Below are 20,899 nucleotides of genomic sequence, written 5' to 3'. Positions count from 1 at the left end.
AGTGACATCCCCAGTGACATCTCCTGGAGTGCAGTCACGGCCCGCAGTGTGCCCCTCAGCACGGCCACGAGGGGACACAGCTCCCACGGGCACGGTGTTGCTCGGAGCTGGGGGTGGTGAGGCAGGAGGATGGTGGGTTTGTGTTCTCCCACATTTGGGGACAGATCATGTGGACACACCTCAGGTGTGGCCACAGTGGAGCACTCTGTGCTGATTTCACCTTTTGGATTTCACTGCATCTCATTCCAGCCTTAAGTCTTTTAATGATCTAGCCTTGCTGGAGAGGTGGAGGAAAGGTAGGACACACCATGGGTTTAAGGGCACAAGGATCCTGATCTAGGCAGTGTTGTATCATCAATGTGTTTGAAAAGTTGTGAGATGTTGGTGCAACACCTTGCGTGCAGGTTGCCATCATCTCTCAGCACAATTTCATACACTACAGAAGTTTCATTCTCTGGGGAAAACCAGAAAAACTCCCTTTTGTGTGCAAGCAAACACCTCAAATACTTAAGGAACACCCTGAATCAGAATCACAGAATGGTTTAGGTTGGAAGGGACTTTAGGATCACCTAGTTCCAACCACTGGTTGGAATGGTATTTGGTATTTGGTATTTGGGTGGTATTTAGGATTTCCAGAAAGAAGAAGTTACCACAAAATTACATTTCATGCTGTGTTGCTTTCAGATCATACTGTTCACAGACCAACATGTTAACGTGGCAAAGGGGTATTTGAGATAACTGGTTTAAATCTTTTGTTGACAGAATTAAGACTGAGTTCCTACATCTGATGCACTGATGTAAATTCAGAGTAATTCAATTAAGAGAATACAGAGCTCCAATACTGTATATTTGCAACTGTGTCTGATGCATGCCTTCCAATTAGCACAGCACAGATCATGAGCTTTGAATCACTTTCTGTTTGAACACAAACTTGATTTGAAAACTCTGCCAACAGAATTTATCCATTATCCTTAATCATTTTTACTTAATTTCAGTTGACTAAGGTACTGAAAATACATGCATGTATCACACAGAGTGTATTAGTTGTTCTTCCCTAACTCTGGCCATTTACAAATTTTTACAGAGCTTTTATTTTTACAATCTCATTCTTTTAGCTCATGGTAATATTAGTATATTTTAACAGGTGATGGATTGGGAGTGATGGCTTCCAGGGAGGTTAAAAGTCACATGCTAATCTAATTGAACATAGTCCTATACACAGTAATTTGGTGCAGACAAGTGAGTGAAAGAAGAAGGAAATAAATGCCTTTTGCAATTGCTGGGTTTTTTTACCTGCATGGGTATGCTAGGAAAGGAGGAGGCAGCTGTTGCCTCCAATACAGAATCCCTGAGTGGCTAAAAAAGAAACGAAATTCTTATTCAAAAGTCCTTAGTGAAACACCCAAACAGCTTGGCTCTAGCTGTCTCTTACTCTGAAGTGACACTTTGCTGACACAAGTCCATCTGGAGTTCATACTCAGCAGAATTTAACATATGGGCTTTTTCCCCCCAGGTCAGAAATGAACAATGACTGAAAAATGTCTCATTTTCACAACAGAGCATTGAGAGCACGTTGCAGAGGTAAGACTAAAAATTTCTGCCAATTCATGGGAATCAAAACCTAAAACTGAGGCAGGAATGCTTGGCAGGCACTCCTGGCTTGTGGGAGCTGGAAGTTTTGTGTCTCAGCATGTCCCCTGGGAAGCATTTGGGGAGTGTGCTTTGGAAAGAGTCAGGGCACTCCCAGCAGGGAGTTGTAAGGGATATCCTTGGGGTCACTGCTTGCCCCAAGACTGAAGAATGTTTTGCTGCAGGTATTGGAATTAGTCTTGGTTTCCATTTTGAGCACATTCTGCATTTGACACGCTGCTGTCTGCAATCTTTGTGAATGTACACAGGGCTGTAAGGTTTGCTTTATGCTGAAATCATGTGATAGGTGATAAACTAGTTCGAGTCTTTCTCCTGGTTTTATTGAAAGCAGTGTCCTTGCCTATAGCTGGGTAGCATCAAGGCCCCATGCCAAGTTCAGGTTCTTTTACAATGTGTTTCAGCAGAAACCAGAAATATTGTTCTCAGTGGAAGAAACCACTAAAAAAGCACTTAAAACTGAAGAATGCTTTAGATCTGAATTAGGATTGCCTCTCATCTGTGGGTAATACCACAGAATCACAGAACCACCATGGATGAAAAGACTTTTAAGATCAAGTCCAACTTGTCAGCCCAGCACCACCACTATGTTCATCACTAAACTGTGTCCCCAGGTGCCAGATCCAAACAACTTTTTTGGACACTTCTGGGGATGGTGACTCCACCACCTCCCTAGACAGCCTGTTCCAATGCTTCACAACCCTGTGAAGAAATTTTTCCAATATCCAATCTAAACATCCCCTGGCATTGCTTGAGGCCATTTCCTCTCCTCACTTGTTCCCTGGGAGAAGAGCTTGAATCCCCCACCCCCCAACTGGCCCCTTCTGCCAGGGAGTTGTGGAGAGCCAGAAGGTTCCTCCTGAGCCTCTTTTCTCCAGGCTCCAGCTCCCTCAGCCACCCCTGGTGCTCCAGGCTTCCCCAGCTCCATTCCCTTGTCTGGACATGCTCCAGCATCTCAATGTCCTTCCTGCAGTGAGATATCACAAGGTATTGCCTTGGTTTTGCTATTTTGCTTGGAATTCCAGGAACAAGCAGTACCAATATTATGAATTACAGCCACAGTTTCCATATTTATAAATGGCTGTGTCAGATTTGAGACAGAAGTCTCATTAAACACATTGTTCATACCTCAGTTGAAAATCCAGACTGTTAATAGAGCTCTCCGATTTTTTATTTCTTTGTGTAGGTGTTTGCACTTCCCCGGGAAGGCAGGGATGTGAAATATTGTGCCATTATTGCAAGGGGCTGGCAAACAGACATTGCTGGCTCCAGGAGATGGCACTGTGTCCTCTGGGCTGAGAATTATACCCACAGCTCTGAAATGTACATCCAGAACCAATGAAATTCTGAGGGGCTTTTGCTCTTTCATGTTATGAAACACACATTTCATTGTAGACCTAAATTCCTCTTTAAAAGTATTTCATCTCTTTTATTTTGTGCAGATAACTGGTATGTAAGTGCAGATGTATATTTTACCATTATCTGTGCAGTGTCTTGTGCTTTGCTCTTACAGTGCTTCTCTGCAATCCAGTGAGTGGCTTTATAGCCACTGGGAGAACAGGAGAAACAGCAGGATGAGCATTCTCAACATGAAATGCTAAGGTTGTATAACAGTTCGGGGTTCCCAGGTACTTTCAGAATTGGGTTCCTGTGCATTTCAAGTTGTAACTTAATGATGGGTAAATTTCTCACAGAAAAACACAACCCCCAAGCATATTAAAAAAACTATTTCACTAACAAATTCCTCATTAAAGGAGGGGGGGAGAGCTCCTAAAACGGTTCTGGCTTTATAGTTTAGCTAGGAGGGAGGCGTTTTTTCACTGAACTTTCTGTGTGTCATTTGTAAGTAAAAAAACTATATGAAAAAAAGGGTTTATTTGTGCTGCAAAATGTGCTGGCTGATAGCGGAGGCTTGACCAGAAGGGAAATGGGTGAGGCCTCCACATCCTGTGTATGTCCACACCGAGCCCACGCTGTCCTTTCCTTTCCTTTTGTACCCGAGGCTCACGGGCTCGCCGCTCCTGCACCGGGGTGTAAATGCTCTGCAAGGTGCCTTGTCACGCGTAGTGAATAAACTTCCAAAACCCGAGAAGTCTTCACGGCACAATTAACTGAAATCGCGAATTCTTGGTGCTCAGCGCTGCCGGTGTCCCCGTGCCGGGAGGCGCCTGCGGGCGCTGCCCGGAGCCCCGCGGCCCGGCCCCGTTGAAGCCGCCCGAGCGGCGGCGGCCGCTGCCCCCCCGCCGGCCCCCTCCCTCCTTCCTGCCGCCCCGCTGATGTCAGCCGAGCCCCGCCGGGGCCGCCGCCGCTGCAGCCGCTCCGCGCCCGCCCGGGAGCACCCCCGGCCGCGGCTGCGCCGGGGAACCCGCGGCCGCCCGCCCGCCTGAGCGCCGCGCTGCCCCCCCGTGCCCTCCCCCGAGCCCAGCGGGAGCCGCGGCGGCCGCAGCCGCGTTGCGGCGGGGAGGTGGGAGCCGCGTTTGGCAGCCGGGGAAGGCGACGTTATAAAAAGCCTTTGTCTTGGGAATCAGCATCGCATCTCTCCTGCCGCCCGACGTGCTGACGGCGGGGGCGAAAGCCACATTTTCGGCTCGTTTGTTCTTTTCGCCGCCCCAGGCATGTCTTGACACAGCCGCGAGAGAGCTCGGCGTTTCCATGCACTTCCGACGGATGTCTTCGGCTGGGGCGAGAGCGGTGGGGGTTTGAGACTTTGTAGCGTATCTCGGTGCGAGCGTCTGTGAGATTCCCATGATCGCAGTGTGAAGGAGGAAGAACTGGGAGAAAGAAGCGGTTGTGGTGGTTTCTCTTCTTGCTGGGTCAGCCTTCCTGGATGGTTGCATTACTGTCTTGTGGACACATTGTCAAGCGCGCACAGAGAAAAGAGGCTTAATTCTTTCCCCCCGTGTTTGGTTTCCGTCGTGATCTCTGTGCAGAAATCACCACTTTTCTCCCAGTTCGCCGGTCCGCACTGAGCAGCAGGAATATGCTCATGAAGGAGTACCGGATCTGTATGCCTCTGACAGTTGAAGAGGTAAGATCCGCGCTCGTACCGGAGAGGCTGCTCCTTGCCGAGCCTTTTCTCTTGCAAGGCGAATTGAGGTTATATTTGTTTTGCTGAATATTTTTTCTTCGTGTAATGAACTTAGTCGGAGATGACTGGTTAGAGAGGAATGTTTTTATTGGAAAATATAGGAATCCTGCAGGAACGAAGGTAACTTAAGTGTATCAAAAGCATTGTGTCATCAAAATATTGATTATAAAGATTTTCCAACCAGACTTTTAAGAGGAATTTCATGCATATTTGCAAGGGAATGTTTTGTGCTGAAATTTCTATCTGATAAAGCGTTTGTCCAAAACCCAGATTCTAATCATATTTCACCTTTACTTAAAATACCCTCACAGCTGAACATGGCCTGAAACTCCAGTACAGGTAGGGAAGAGAGGTGATAATTTATTAGTAAAACTTTTGTCATTTAAAGAAGTCATTGAAAGTCAAGCAGCTCTTTGTCGGTGTTCTGAACTCTGTGTTAGGAACATTATGTTTTTATTTATCTGCAGGCATCCCACCTGCTCACTGTTTTAATTAAGACAGTAATACCGGCACGGAGTACACGTGCTCCGGAGTTACTGGTGTTCATGGAGTGTTTGTGGGTGCAATTGGGTGCCAAAGGCCTGATGGCGTTTGGAAAGGAGATGGTGCTTTATGGTTTCGCGTTCTGCAAGTACAAAAACACCTCGGTGTTGTCTTATTTGGCCATTTCTGCTGCGGATTTGGCATCGCGAGGGGCAGCGAGCCCTCTCTAAGCGCGCAGTTTGCGCCGAGCTGCGCGCAAAGCTCCGCTGGTCCCGCGGGCAGCGGTGGCGCCGCCAGGGGGCGCCCAGCTCCGGCCCCGCCACGGCCCCGCTCCGGCCCCGCCACGGCCCCGCTCCGGCCCCTCTCCGACCGTGCCACGGCCCCGCCACTGCCCCGCTCTGACCGTGCCACGGCCCCGCTCCGACCGTGCCACGGCCCCGCCACGGCCCCGCTCCGGCCCCGCTCCGACCGTGCCACGGCCCCGCTCCGGCCCCGCTCCGGCCCCGCTCCGACCGTGCCACGGCCCCGCCACAGCCCCGCTCTGGCACTGCCGGAGGGTCCCAGCCGAGGGTCCCGGGCGGAGCGCCCCAATTCGCTCCTTAACCCGCTAATTAATGTACACATTTGTTCTTTGGCTCCATCCAGGCGAGTGTTTTGCCGCACAGTTTTATTTTTTCCAGTATGTGTGCAGAAGTCTTCGCGGGTGTGAACAGAGTAGTCGTCTCAATGGGTTTTTTGTCCGTATCTTCAGATTTGGCAAATTAACAGTTCTCTAAAAGTCAGAATTGGAACTGCCAAATATTTACTTCAGGCTGCTCAGGAAATTCCTTTTGCTGGGAGCAGGAGCTAAAACCACCATATACATGAAGTTACATAGACATAGGTTTAATTCTAGCATGTTTCCATCCAAGTTATATCATATGCTGTGATATTGGATGGCATTTTTCTTTTAATACATAATTTTCTTTGTTTATTGCATTACTCTAATGTAGACAACATTTTATCCAAGCCAGTTCCTGATGTCCTTAGACTACCACACTTAGTTAATAACAGTTCATTACATCATCAGAAGGGAGCAGATCTAATTTATTTTGAAACATTATTGTTAAACAAGATTTCCAGATGCAGAAAAGTTCAAAAATCTTCCAAAACAGGAATGGTTGATTCATGACGAGGCAGAAGGCAATGGTGGATGTCATTTGTTCTCTAGAATGTTAACAGAATTAGTAAAGACACTCGATTTTGTAGTTTCTCTTATGTTGAATCATCCATTATTGAATCCAAGCACAGTAGCTGAGATGCCTGAATGAGGAACCTAGAACATGTCTAATGTTTAGGATCGATTTAATCATTATAAAATGAACCAGGACAAAACTTTAAAATTAGCAAATACCTTATTTTTCTTACAGTATTTGCACACTCAAGAGGTCCCACACTGTATTTCTCATGGTGGTTCATCTTTGTGACATTTCTTGCAATCTCAGGAAGGTGGTGTTATCTTATTTTTCCCCTCAGTTGCACATTAACTACCAACACAGTGAGATTTTTTGCCATCAGCGTAGAACAAGGTGCTGCATTGTGCAGTTGTCAGGAGAACATCATGGGGCAATGCTCACCCTTCAAAAGGCAGGAGCATTTTGGTTCAAAGAGGCCCAAACTGCCTTCTGCAGGGTGCCAAGTCACTCTGAAGTTCAGTGGGCTCAGAGGGAAAGGCAGATCCCACAGGAGCTGCAATGTCCTGCACACTCGGGATGCAGTGGCACTTGGGGACCTGACCTGCATGGACACCACTGGCAGTTAAGCACCCAAGAATTTTTGAGGTTCTGTCTCAACAGTTGTGGGAAAAATGCAGTTCTTTCTTAGGCAACAGCATGGTTTTCCTTTTTATGCTATTTCTCTTACGTAGACTTAATAAACTCTGTTTTTTCTGTTGTTTGGATGTTCTGCCTTTCAGCCTGTGCACTTTATGCATACATCCAAAAGCACTTCCTTGAGCAGATTTCTTTTTTTAGCACTGCCTTGCCAGTTATCCATCCACAGAAGTCTCACAACATGAATGAGAAAGAAGTATGTCCTTAATTTGTGGTGTTGTCACCAACACCAGAGTGGTCTCCATATCATTCCTGTGAAAATAATCTGGCACAGGCAGGAAGATGAAGTGTTAGCTCTGTCAGCCAAGCACCTGTATCCAACCTTCTGTAGTCAGATTTTGTGTGTAATGTGAAAATATGTGCAGTAAAGTGTTGTGTAATGTCCAGGCAAGTAACTGAAGTCGTGACCTCGCCTGTAAATACCTGTGCAGGCAGCAGTGGAGGAGTTGGTGCTGCTCTGGCTGACTATCACCACCTAAATTTATCTCTAGAGAAGAGTTAAAAACTGAGAGATGTCAGTGGAACAGCAGCACTGTCTCCAGGTTTCAAGAGTTTCTGGCACTGTTGTGGATAGGAAATTCCTTCATTAGCTACTGCAGATCCTGTTCCTGAGGCGTTCTTTCCTTGATGCCCTTATTAGATAAGATACCCAAATATTTATAGGAGGTTTGTTTATCTACCTGTCTGCTTGGAAGCCAAATGCTTTCTTGCAAAGAAAACATCTCCTAGGAAATGCTGTTTGCTACAGACTGAACTGTTGTGGTGTATTTTGAGCCAGGATACAGGAGCTGGAGAGGAATATTTGTTTCTTGTCCATGAGCACCAGGAAAGATGGGTTGTTCCAAGAGTTCTTGCTGAGGTGCAGTGGCACCACACTACAGTTCTTATTCAAAGCTGAGCTGCCTCAGTAAATTGAATTTTTGACAGCTGTTTAGGTCTGTTACGTGTGCATAGTCACAAGCTGCCTGATCAGCTTTAAAATATTTTGAGAAAGGATGCACTGTGTTGACTGCTAAGCAAAATAATATCTGCTGTAAGAACTTTGCAAATAAGGTCAGGATGGGACTGTTGGTTGACAAAACCAATGTGATTGCCAATGAGAAGTCACTCTACCTCATTTATGGTACTTTTGGCAAATTGAATCCATTTGTTAACATTGAGACCTTTTAAATTAGAAAAAGCCCTTTCCTTGCATTAGTACATAAAGAGAGTAAAATCTCTTCCAGCAATTCCACAGGATATGTTATCAGTCTTCATTCCAGCTGCAATTAATAAATAAGCCTGCTGCTTGGTTATTTTTCCCCTTGCATTTTCATGTATTAGTTCATTCTTACAAATAGCTTGTTACATCATATGAGAGAATATTATAATAGGCTGCATTGTGGGTTTTAAATATCATCAGTAAAAAAAACACATTCCCAAGGAAGTGAAAAGAACACCAAGCAATTGAAAAGAGCAGAGATGCTAAAAAATTCTCAGGCTTGGAGCTCATTGCAATCAGAATTCCACAATTTTTCAGGGGAAGGATTACGTGGGTTTGTGCTTTAGAGATATCCATATCTGAAAATGTAACCCAAATGTGATAGGTTAGGGTGGTACTGAACTCTTCTGCAAGAGACAAAGTACAGTGAAATTCTTGATTTGTGAGGAAAGTGATTATTCTTTAGGGAAATAGATGGAAAGACATTTTTGCTGGATCCTGTTGAAAATTGAGTTGTTACTGCTGTAAAATGCTATGAGTGATGTGAAGCTGGGTTGTGTAAATTTGAAAGCTGAATATCAAATAAACTACTAACTAAAGGAGTCATAGGGTTTTTTCCTTGGAAACAGGGATGACCATTAAGGTTTCTGTTAGTTTTGAACTGTCTGTGCATGGCCAGTACCTAAAGTCCTGACAGGTTTTTCTTTCCTTTGTTCTTTCTTTCAACCAAGATTATCTCTGCTGAGGCTGGTGGAATCACTCCCACTCTGTGTTTTAAATAAAAGTCAAGTTGAATCTGTGGGGAGCACTGCCTGCATGAGGTGTGGAGGAACAGCTGTATTGTCATGAATACAAACAAGCAGAGACCTGCAAAACGTCTGTAAATGCAGATCATGGTTTTTCAACAAAAAGTCCTTTCAGCATTAACAAATTCTGGTTTTAGAGGTGTTATCCTTGCTGCTTTATAAAAATATCCATTGTTTAGTTCTTGCTTCAAACATAACGAATTCTCCCAGTGTGGATTATTTACATAAAATTATTTCAACAACATCTGTGTAAACAGCATTTGTATCCTCTGAGTCTGGTGTACACTTCTTCTTTAGAAGATTTCATAGTCTCCCATTTTGTGCACAAAGGGTACATGTTATAACATGTTTTGTTCAGACAGATTTAAAGCTCATTGAAAGCATTTGAGAAAGGGTTGTTATGCCCTGAGAGTCAGCAGGTGTTACAATATTTGGACATAGCTATATGTATGTAGTACAGCAAAGCCTTTAGTTGGGTAGAAAGTGTAAAATATTTTTTTAAGTACAGTGATCTGCTGCAGAACAAACTACATCTACTTATCCTGCAAACAGATGGATTAAATAATGGTCAACTTTGTCCATTTTCTTCATTTCCCAACTATAGCCACAGAACATATTTTCAGGAATATATAAATGTATGGAACACTTGTAAAAGCAATATGTTGGCCACAAGCAAGAGGACTATAAACAAACTTAAGCTGAAGTCATCTTATCAAATTTCATTTATTTTAATTACTTGTAAATGAAATTATACTTGGACCGTGTCATGTCCATGACCTCTGTAGAAAATGTTTATCTGGCATTTTTGAGCTGAGGTTGCCCAGCAAAAACAGAGGCTTATTGTGCTATTGTAATTTAAGCTATCAACAGCTCTCATGCATCTCACACCAATTCCTTTACAATATACTGAATTGTTGTTAAACATAGGGGACCTTTTGCTGTAGTTAATCATTCTGCCAGGAGATGCCTTCTGAGAACATCAGCAGCCTCACCTGCCTTTTGCAGTTAATACAGTGGAGGCCCTGACACGTCTGTCTGAGGACAATTCAGAGTTAATTATTGAGCTAGAAAACCTCTTTACACCATTCTGAGCATATTTTTACCCTTTAAGAGAGTTCCTTGTGTATGTCTCTTATCAGCAGAGGGGTTGGATGTGGTTTTGGTGGGTCATGTCTACTCTCCTCACAAGGCCTGTGCTGCACACAGTGTGACCTTAAATTCACCTTAAATCTTATGGCCTGGGAAGAATCATTGGAACAGATAAAGGAGGGAAAGCACCAGAAGTTAACTCTTGGCACCAAGGAAGAATTCTTACTCCATTTTCTTTTGGACCATGGTCTAGTTGCAAGAAGGAACAGATGAAAGTGAGGGCTGGTTTTTAGCATGGGGAAAATAAACACCTTGCTTTGGTTCGGCCCTCTTACGTTAGTTGTGGTCAGCTGTAAAAGTACAGCAATGCAGAGCAGATGTCAAACCTTCACTGATCTCCACTGCAAACTGCAAATAGAAATCCAAAAATATGCACTTTTCCCCCTTACTCCTGTTTGCACATTTCAGTATAACTCTGTGAAAGAAACAAGACAAACTTTGTTCTGCAGACTTCAGTGTAAATCATTAAAAAATTATTTCTGTGGAAAAGATTAGATATTACCCAAGGAACACCAGACTTTGACATCCATCTCTCTAGCTCTCTTGTTCTGTCTTTCCTTGTCAACACTTGTTTTCTCCAAGGTGTATATATATATATATATATAGTGAAAAATACCACACATTTGATTTGAGGGCTTTGCTAGCAAAGTACAGGGCCAGTTTTGCATTTCCCATAAAAGAAAATGCAGCCTGTTGGTCTTTTAGGACATTTTGTAGCTAAAACACTCTACAGAACTTTGATGCTATCAAGAACTCCATGAGCTGTGTTTGTTTTTGAAGCAGAATGTAGGTTTGGAAACAAAAGAACAGGGAGAGGAAAACACAGAATGTCAATACTGCCTTTTAAAACTTGGAGTTTTCTGTTTTTTTTTATTTTGGGGTGGACTTTGTCTTGCTGAGAACATGAAGTTGTTGTGTTGATGTTAATGTTGAATGATCAGCACTTTTGAAATTCTGACAACTTCTGTTTATGTACCTAATAATGAATGTAGATGTCAATATTGGTGTCTTGAAGTTTGATAGCTCTGATATATCAAATACCTTTTCCAATAGTCCAGTCTGTTTGATTTCTTCATTCTTCATACTTTTAATATAGAAATAATACAATATATAACTATAATAATAACTAATAACTAATAACTAATATATAATATAATTTTTATCTATAATATCTAGTATATACTATATAACTAATATAACTATATAGAAATAATATAACTATACAAATTTTCATGTTCTTGACTGCATATATTATTAAAAATTCAGATGATTATTAGTTCTGAAAGTCTGTAAAGCCCTTTAGAGGAAGACAAAGATTTTTGTACTAATTAGGAAAGGTTACAAATTATATTTCCCTTCATGAGTATTCATGTGAGTCTGATAGGCATTTGCATGTTAAAACCTGTCAGAGTTCATGTTCTTGGGTACAAAAGGCTGCCCAGTCAGATAATGGAAAATCCATAGTTTATAACAATGATTCATTCACTAAATTCTTCTGTGTGACTGTGAGCTGACAAATGTGTTCCCCAGGCTGTTCTTATAGAAGCAAGTCAGTTGTGGATGTAAAATCCACTCAGGCTTTGCATTTTGGCTGTCCAACCCAACACACAACCAACCATGATATACTCTGAGGATGGGTAACACACATGCAAACCCTTGAATATTCTCAGTCATTGAGGGTAAGGAATAATCCCTTGTATCCTTTTTAATGCAAAACTTACTTGGAATTTAATTTTTTTTCACTGAGTTATAATTTTCCTTATATTTATCTTTATCTTCATTGGTACATAGATCATCTATCATGATCAGAAATAGATTTAGTGAGACTTTCTACCAAAATAAAGCAAATAATGACATTTCATGCAAATTTGCTGTGAGAGCCCTCCAGTGCAGCCTGAAGAACTCTCTGTAGGGATGTTGTGCATGTATTTCAGTGTAATTGCCAGTGTCTGCAGGCATCTAAAAAGCAAGGAGAAAGGTGCTCCCCAGTTATTGACTGTGTTCAAAAAGGAGTGAAGAAAAGGTAATTTAGATTTCAGGTTGGATTAACAGATGGATTTACACTCTGTAGGTGGAAGAAACCAGACTTGAACTTCTCCTGTGTTTATATATAATGCTTTTAGTCTAGGCTTAGTCTTGTTTATTCCCTTCTAAGTTCATCATTTCTTTCCAATTTTGGTTATAAGTGATCAGCCAATTTTAAATCCTTGGATATGTATCAAAAAGCTATTTTTAATTTTCTAAAGTACAATGCAGGGTGCTAAATTGTAGGAATGACATCTTAATGGCTCTTATTGGGGAAAAAAAATATGCATCTTCCATCTTTTTCTTGTTTGTGGTTAGAAAATGCTGCAGCAGTCTTGGGTTCTATTGGTTTTGTACTTTTGCAGTTCCAAAGCCGGATTTGCTGTGCACCCTCCGAGCTCCAGCACATCCATAACTTGCACACACACTTAATTTAAAGCACCAGGAGTCATGTGAGTCACAGGACATGAATGTTTGTGGATTTAGTAAAAGACTTCTTCATATGCTCTCCAGAAAAATCATGGTCCTAATTTAGGCGTTTTTACGTGTCTTTTCTAAGATTAGTCTTGCCCAAGTGATTTAGGAACACTTAGACTCTGTGGGAATTGTTTTCTGTGAGCATGCTGAGAATGCCCTATTTTCCATTTCATCACATTTAATGTCATCTTAGGTTTAATGTGTTGAGCAATTAATGACTGTGTTCAGGTTTTTTTCTGTAAAAATATTATTACAATGCATGACAAAATAATTGTGTGCTAATGACACTCCAGTGTGACACACACTGTTGCTCAAGTGCTTGATTAACAATCAACCACTGATGACAAATACAACTAATTTTTGAGTATATTTTCAGGTTTCTACTCTCATTTTATATAAAAGTTATTAAAATAACCTTTTGTGCTAGTGGCACCATCTTGCTTGAAAGCTTCCCAAAATACAGAAGTCTGCCATGAATTAAAAAATTGTCTTTATCAGGAAGGTAAAGACAATGATAATTCTATTGAAGTTCTTACCCAGGCCAAGCTTGCCTCTCTCCTGGTCATACATAGATGTTTTTAAATAGTCTCACTTGAACACTGGTCTGAGTATGTATAATCCTATCTTCTGAAAGATGCTTGACAAATTTATCAGCTACTTCTCTGATTTTGTCAGGTTTTCTTCAAAAGTGCAAATTAGCTGACCTCAAGGTAATATTTTCATTTAATAAATTAATTGTACAATGACTTGCAATGAGCAAAATGAAGCACATTAAATACACACATGATTACAGTCTTAAATAAGACTGTAATCTTGTGTGTATTTAATGTGCTATTAGAGTAGCTATAGACTACCTGCTTCTTTTATCCCATAGACTTGATATAAAATTGATTTAAAGCTTCCTTCAGTGGGACAGTTTTTATCTTGCTTCACTCTGTGTGAACAGAAAAACACTCAGTGGAAATTAGACCACAGTAATACCAATGAGTGCTGTCACTGATGTCAGAGAGACCAAGATTTCACCAAATTTGTGTGATAAAACACAGCATATTTTTAGAAAAGAAATGTTGAGAATTTAAATTCCATTTTAATTGCATGGTGTAAATCTGAAATAATTCCATCGACCTCAAGAGATCCATTACAGATTTTTATCAGTCTGATCAAAAATGGTCTTTTACCAATGGCTGTAAGCCAAAAGAAAATATAAATTTCTCAAATCTCAAAAAAGAAAATATAAATTTCTCAAACATATATTTCTCAAATATAAATTTCTCAAATCTTGTTGTTCTGAACAAGAAAGAGCCAAGCTGATGTCTCTAAATCTTTATTACTCTTGCCTAACCTAAATAACATTATCACCTGCTTAGATGAAGGCCCCAGATTTGTGTCAAAACTCTAAAATGCCTGTGAGCCAACATGAAGTGAAACTCTTGTTGTCCTCACAGCACAGACATCTCAGTCCCTCTTTGCTCTCAACGTTCAGTCCTGGTTTTCCAGAGCCTTTGATTTCCTCTCCTTCCCCCCTTTGAGCCCTCCATCCCTGGGAAGTGAGGAAGCCTCTCCAGCCCCAGCAGGCCTGGGCCAGCTGGCAAAAAGCTGCAGCTCCTGCCTGGCCTGGGCTTTGCAGGGCACCAGGAGCTGCCCAGCAGACTGGAACAATTGATAATTCAGCTCCCCCTTGAGCACTCAGCTCGGGGTGAGCCCCTGGCTTCCTGCAGTTGCCATGGCCCTTTCTCCCAGAATGAAGCTAAAGACAGCACCAAGTTCCAAAATTTCTCCAATGTCTCAGAGGGTTACTGAGTTTATTTGCATTTCTACACTATTTGCTATTCAGTTAAGCCCTTTTTTCTTTTTTTGTGCCTTTTAATTTTTTTCTTTTTTTCTCCTCAGGGATGATTCAGTATAGAAACATGTTTGTCTATATTAAGGGGATTCTGTTATGCATTTGGGATATGTTGGGATTTTTTCCCCCATTAACTTCAGTGGAAACAGAATAAAGCCTAAATAGGGATTTTGTTGTTTTTGTTTTTAATTTGTTCTCCACAGTTCTGCTATAGCTTATTTTCTCCACTATCTCTGCTTTTTTTCATGTCTGAACTTGAACTTGCTTGGAGTCAAGTGATGCCAAACTTCTAAATCTGTTCTGAGGGAGTTTGAGATGAGGCAAACAGCATTTGAGTGGAAATGTTATGTCATAGTAACAAATGCCTATGGATTAGTTAGTTTATTTCCAGGACCTCATGGGCTATACATTGCTATTTATAATTTAACTTTCTCAAGCAGCCACGACTGTGTTTATGTTGCCATGGTGTTCCTTGCCATACTTGAGGGTGGATAGTAAATGCTATAATTGAAAATTGATACTCCCACTGAATTAAGGGTAACAGGTGGTTATGTTTTTATTTAATCATGCTGCAAGCATATTACAAGTTAAATGTAGATACCTCTACTCCTGCCTCTCTGCCAAGACATTTTCAGACATGCCAGTTTGTCTTCAGTGGCCAGGACTGGAGTAAACAACATGAGTGATGTGTCTTGTGACAGGCCAAGGAATGTCAGTGCCATCAATGAGCATCCTCCACTTCAGAAGCAAATGTTCTTCTGCAGGAGGGAAGGAGCTGCTCTGGTGCATGGGGCCAAGTCTGTGTCACCCCACCCTGGGGACTGAGCTCTGGGTAAAACTCTGCTTCCTGAGCAGCATCTGAGCAGCAGCAGTTGCTGTTTGCTTGTGATCTCCACCATTGGCCCTTTACCTCATCTCAACTCTTCATTTCCTTCTGTTTTCCACCAAAGTTTTCCACATTTTCCATGTGGGCAAGACACATCCTACTATCACAGCTATTCCAAGCATCCCCCTCTCATGACCATATGAATAGCTTTGGATTAAATTTTGTCAACTCCAATAGAATCAGTTAAATGGTATATCTACAATACATGACACATTAATCTCATAATACATAAATACATTGTATTTATGTATTTATAATACATAATACATAAATACATTGTATTTATGTATTTATTTATGTATTTATAATACATAAATACATGTACAAATACATGTTTTCACATGTGAATAGGCACATATTTTTCCATTCTTCAAAGTAAAAACACAGATACTATCCTAAATTACTCCTAACATATGGGTGGCGGGGGGAAAGGTGTTGTAGATTTTTCTCCCTAAAATATTTTAAGATGTGAAAATTAAATAATTCAAAATAATTTCACGCTCTGTATTTACTGCAAAAAGCAGTATGCCCAGGAGTATAAAGTAACCAGGTGCAAATACTTCAGTCAGGATAGTGTGGTTATTATCAAAGGCATTTATAAAATATGTGTTAATAGCCCCATATCAAGGATGCCTAATTGGTGCAATTGTGTGAGCAGTGAAGTGCAGAGTGGAGCTGCTGCCTCAGTTCTGCACAGCAGTCTCCTGTTGAGGATTTTTGTGCCGATTTTTGAAGCAGCTGTCAGACTTTGGTCTTTATTAAGTTTGGCTAATTGGATCCTCCAATTTTTCCTATTTTTCCTATTCCCAACATATCCCAAATGCATAACAGAATCCCCTTAATATAGACAAACATGTTTCTATACTGAATCATCCCTGAGGAGAAAAAAAGAAAAAATTTTCAGGAGCAGGAGATGTGTGCATACCCCGAGTTTTCTCTTTAACTCAGTTCATTGTTGTTTCTTGTTTCTCAATTTTCCTTCCACATTTTATCATTTTGTAAAGCAAAGCCAAACAAAATAGCTTTCATGGATGGTATGTTTTGTCATATTTTGGTTTTTAAGCTGGTTTACATTGGCTGGAAATGTCCATGTTTTTTAATTCAGTGTCACTTGCTTTGTACACAAGACCAAGAGTCAGAGACTCTCTTAAAGCTTTGCAAGGAGGTCCTGAAGGCCTTTTACAAGCTCACAGCAATTGCATTCCTTTCCATGGGTTGTTATACTTAACATCTTTGTTTGCAGGCCTTTTCCACAATTTTGGAAGTTAGACTTGCAAATTAAGTGAGCTACTTCAGGCTTATGTTATAGGTAGCACTTGATTGAGTTTATTGTTACAGACATTCCCCAGGGCCACTCACAAACTTCCATGTAACAGTAAGTGTGCAGTAAAGCATTAGGCTTTGAAGTATTCATGCATATTTAATGGTAAGGGAAGGAGAGAACTCAGCATTGTAGCCAATTCAAACCTTTGACAAGAACAGTGAGTCAAGGAAAAAAATGGAGTTTGCAAGATGGTTTTGATCAAAGGAAATAAAAAAAGCATTGCTGAAGGTGATTAATGTGGATTAGGAGATCGTGTGTTTTAAGGAGCATGTCTTGGATTCACAGATCTAATGGAAATTCAGTCTCCAGCCTGGGTTTTTCATGGCCTTTCTGAGTTTTCCCAGCTCAGCTGTCCATTCACCTCTCTTTGGAGATGTAGGACCTCTCCTTCCTTCTGGTGCTGGTGCTAAGTTTGAAAGTCCCAGAGTCCTTGTGTAAATCTCTGCCTTGGAGCTGCCTAAATCTCCTCTAAATAGATTTTGACCTGAGAAATGACTCCCTCTTCTAACCAGTGTTACCTGTGTGGGCACAAGAGCAAGGCTGGAGTCAAGCTGCTGCTTCAGCAAAGTCCTCATCAGCCACAAACCAGAATTCAGTCTTGAAGTTTCTGAAAGCTTTACCACTGTGTTTTACCAGGCTTCATTTTGTTGAGTTTATATCAGGTTATTCCACACTTTTCTTAAGCAGTTACCTATGAATATTCATTCTTAACAGTCACGATTCTCCGTGTGAAATTGTAGCATGAATTTTTATCTTGGTGTTGATGGGTGGTTCCTGATACTCCCTGCTCCTGTGCTGTGTTCATTCCTCTGGTGCCTTGCTTTTTAAATACAGGTTACACTGCAGTGAAAATGCTCTTGGTTTAAAACATTTTTTACCTATTTTGTCAGTTAAAAGAAAAGAAGTGAAAAGTAAGAGGAAAAGGAAGGACACAGAATGCATTTTTCGGAGAAAGGAATTTAAATAATAAGGTTTAAAGCAATAGAATTCACTTGCTCCATCAGGTGACATTTTAAAATTTTGGAAACTGGAAATACAAGGAAACCATGTAGGAAAAGGAATAGACTTGCTGATTAAATATTTTATCATGCAATCACTGACATAAAAATAATGACAGAGCTGTTGAGGAACATTTTTGCCTGTCTTATCTTGCAAACCCTTCTTTTACTGTTGGACTTTTGACTCTTCCAGTCAAGAGTTTCAAAGCAAAAGGTCTTTTAGCTCTATCAACATTTCATCACCCCACTGATTTATGTGTGCAAATTGTTTACATATGTCAGATTTAAACAAAAACTGTTTTGGAGACACAGCAAACTTTGCAAGTTGACATATAAAGTTCACCTCAGTAAGTCAGCTGAAAATTTGGTTCCTTGTGTCCTTTCTGTAGCAAATTGGTGCATTGCATCTGCTTATGATATTCTAGAAAACAGGGAAAGAAAAATTACATCATCAAAGTCTAAAAGGTGTAGAGCATCCATAGACTTTTTTTCCTATTTCTCATGCTTGCATATTGATGCTAGTTTAAAACAGTTTCTTTTCTGAGGCTTTAAAGATTGATTATTTCTTCATATGTTGCATTTATACTGATGGAATAACAAGTTACTGGGTTTTTTTTTTTCTGTTAAATCTTCAGCAATTTTTATAAACTCAAAAAATATGCAAACTCTTCTGTGAAAGGTTTCTTGACAGAAGCCAGCATTTCAGTGTATCTGTCTAATGAAGCTGCTCAGGGAATGGCTGTCATGAAAATGCAAAGCCCTGTGGGTGGCATAAAGCCATTCTGACATCCTGAGTATGGGATCCTTTTCAGGCAGACTCTGTACAACTCCACAAATTAATCATTACCTTGAGATAGGATAGCACTGGGATGTGCACTGCATTTTCATCAGCAGGAGAAATAACTCACCCAGGATGGCAGGCTCATGTCCTGTGCCCCTGTATGCCTGCACTGCCAATAGGAGAGGTCTGGTTTCCTCTCAGCTGCCCTTGTGAGATGTTTCTCTGTAATTTCACACTGCTCAGCCCTGGGGCTCTGCTCTACCTCTCTGTTTCAGAAGCAGGAGCAGTACCAGAGCTGGGTGACACAGGCAGTACCAGGCTGGGTGACACAGTTTCCTGGTTAAGCAGGAAACTGGGAGCTCTTTGGTTCCTCTGTGTGTAGAAGACCATGGTGAATCCTAAGTTTTCATCCCTGAACTCTTCCATCTGCAGTGCTGAGGTGACTCTGTGGTGAATTTGGGCTAAAGAATTTTAAGCTGGTGTCCCAGGTGTTCATTCCCTCTAAGGTCAAGGAGATAAAGTTACTGAGCTTTTAATCTAATCAAGAGTTGCTCTCTGAGCCTTGCAGGCTGCAAGTGATCACTGTAACTGTATCCTCTATGTTCTCTCCTTTTTTCTCTTTGTACTCTCTGTAATACGCCTCCCACTCCCTCTTTTAAATCCTTTTTGTAGGAGGTTAATTTTGAAAATGTAGCTTTCCATCCTTGTTGAGTTCAAGTTATCTTAAGTTGCTACAACCATTGTTAATGACAAGAGGAACACTGAGAGCCACCACAAATTCCTCTGGCACTTAACTGGTGCCCTCTCTCCAGTGTTAAAAATTCTTTGTCTATTTATTTCATTTTGTATTGCACCTTGTAAACAATGATTTGTCTATGCAAGGACCTTCCTTATGGGAAATTTGTTTCTTTTAGAGCATGGGGGAATGTGCTCTCAGGCACATGGTGTGACTCTTGGGGATGTCCTGTGCAGGGCTGAGTTAGACTTGATGGTCCTGGTGGGTCCCTTCCAACCCAGCATATTCTGTGACTCTGTGGCCTTGGCAAAATGGGCTTTTGATATTAAATTGCCCATTATCTGCTGGGTCTGCTCTGGCTGTGTACCTGCTGACCTCTTTAAACACAGATTAACACATGACTTCTCCTCACTAAAGCTGTCTTAAATTTCACTCTGTGTTTATGCATTCAAGCTGTGCTAGCCACTCACTTTTTCTTCTTTTTCTTGAGTAATAGGAGCCACTCTCATATGCTCTTTCTCAATTTTCTGTTCAATACATTGAATAGATGATAGCAAATGAAAAACATATAAAAAGCAAATTAATACAACTCCTGTCTTACTTGGTGAAATAATATATAATATAATATAATATAATATAATATAATATAATATAATATAATATAATATAATATAATATAGAATTATAATATAATATAGAATTATAATATAATATAGAATTATAATATAATTCTATATAGAATCATAATTTAATGCCAACACAACATACTGAATTAATTGTAAATGCAAAGATTCAATCTTTAGAATACAACTCAGATTTTTTTTACCTTGGCTATCTGCTTTACTACATGTAAGCACTAAACTTCAATAGAGGATTTTTGATTACTGTTTTTTAATTGTTATTCCTATAAACCATCAACTATTTGGGGACCGTTTCTTAAAGAGAATCACAGAGGTAGCAGTAATGCTAATAGTTAGGATTTCAGGCAGTTTATTAATATTTTTTGCAAGTAATATCAGTGCACCAGTATTTGCATATTATATTAGAAGTTGTTTTGCCAAGTGCTGGCTGGCAGGATGTCATGTTCCCTGGTTTCCGTTTGGAGCTGCGAACTCTTCTGATTGTTTCATCTTTGAAAGGAGCTAATGTTTGCTTTATTTTAGATCCTAGCTCTTGCAGGATGCACAGCATCTAAACTAACAGGGTCCTGTGCTCCAGGAGAGATTCCCCACTTGGTCAGTGCCAGGAGCAAACACAGTTCTGATGCTGCTCCATCACCACAGCCCTGCTTCATGCCCAGCACACACAGAACTGTCCATCTTGAAAACAGAGATCCATTTCTCTGTCCCTGTTTAACTTTGATTTGTAGTTACATTTTCACTCTAACCTCCTCCCTGACTGTAAATCAGTACATGAAAAGCACACCACGTACACCATCTGCAGTCAAACATTTGATATGTTTGTAATTAATTGACAGCATTCCTATACATGCTGATCAGCAAGATTAATGCCCTTCTCAGGTCCACTTCTACACAGTGAAGCCAGTGGGAGTTTCTCTTCTTTTGCACTACGAATGCAAAAATA

The 20,899-nt window shown here is 41.0% G+C and overlaps 1 protein-coding gene across 1 annotated transcript in view; it reads left to right on the top strand.

Annotated features, from left to right (window-relative positions):
- Window positions 1-4,706: 4,706 nt before the first annotated feature.
- Window positions 4,707-20,899, top strand: part of PITPNC1 (phosphatidylinositol transfer protein cytoplasmic 1) — a 74,884-nt gene continuing 58,691 nt past the window's right edge. The window contains exon 1 of the mRNA XM_077188459.1: window positions 4,707-4,855. Coding sequence (XP_077044574.1) covers window positions 4,781-4,855 — 75 coding nt within the window. The 5' untranslated portion in view covers window positions 4,707-4,780. The remainder of the gene's footprint in view (window positions 4,856-20,899) is intronic.

The sequence above is a fragment of the Agelaius phoeniceus genome, chromosome 19 (genome assembly GCF_051311805.1).
Source record: "Agelaius phoeniceus isolate bAgePho1 chromosome 19, bAgePho1.hap1, whole genome shotgun sequence".
NCBI classification, from domain to species: domain Eukaryota; kingdom Metazoa; phylum Chordata; class Aves; order Passeriformes; family Icteridae; genus Agelaius; species Agelaius phoeniceus.
Note: the sequence above shows the minus strand (reverse complement) of the source record. Positions and strands in the feature narration are given on the sequence as shown.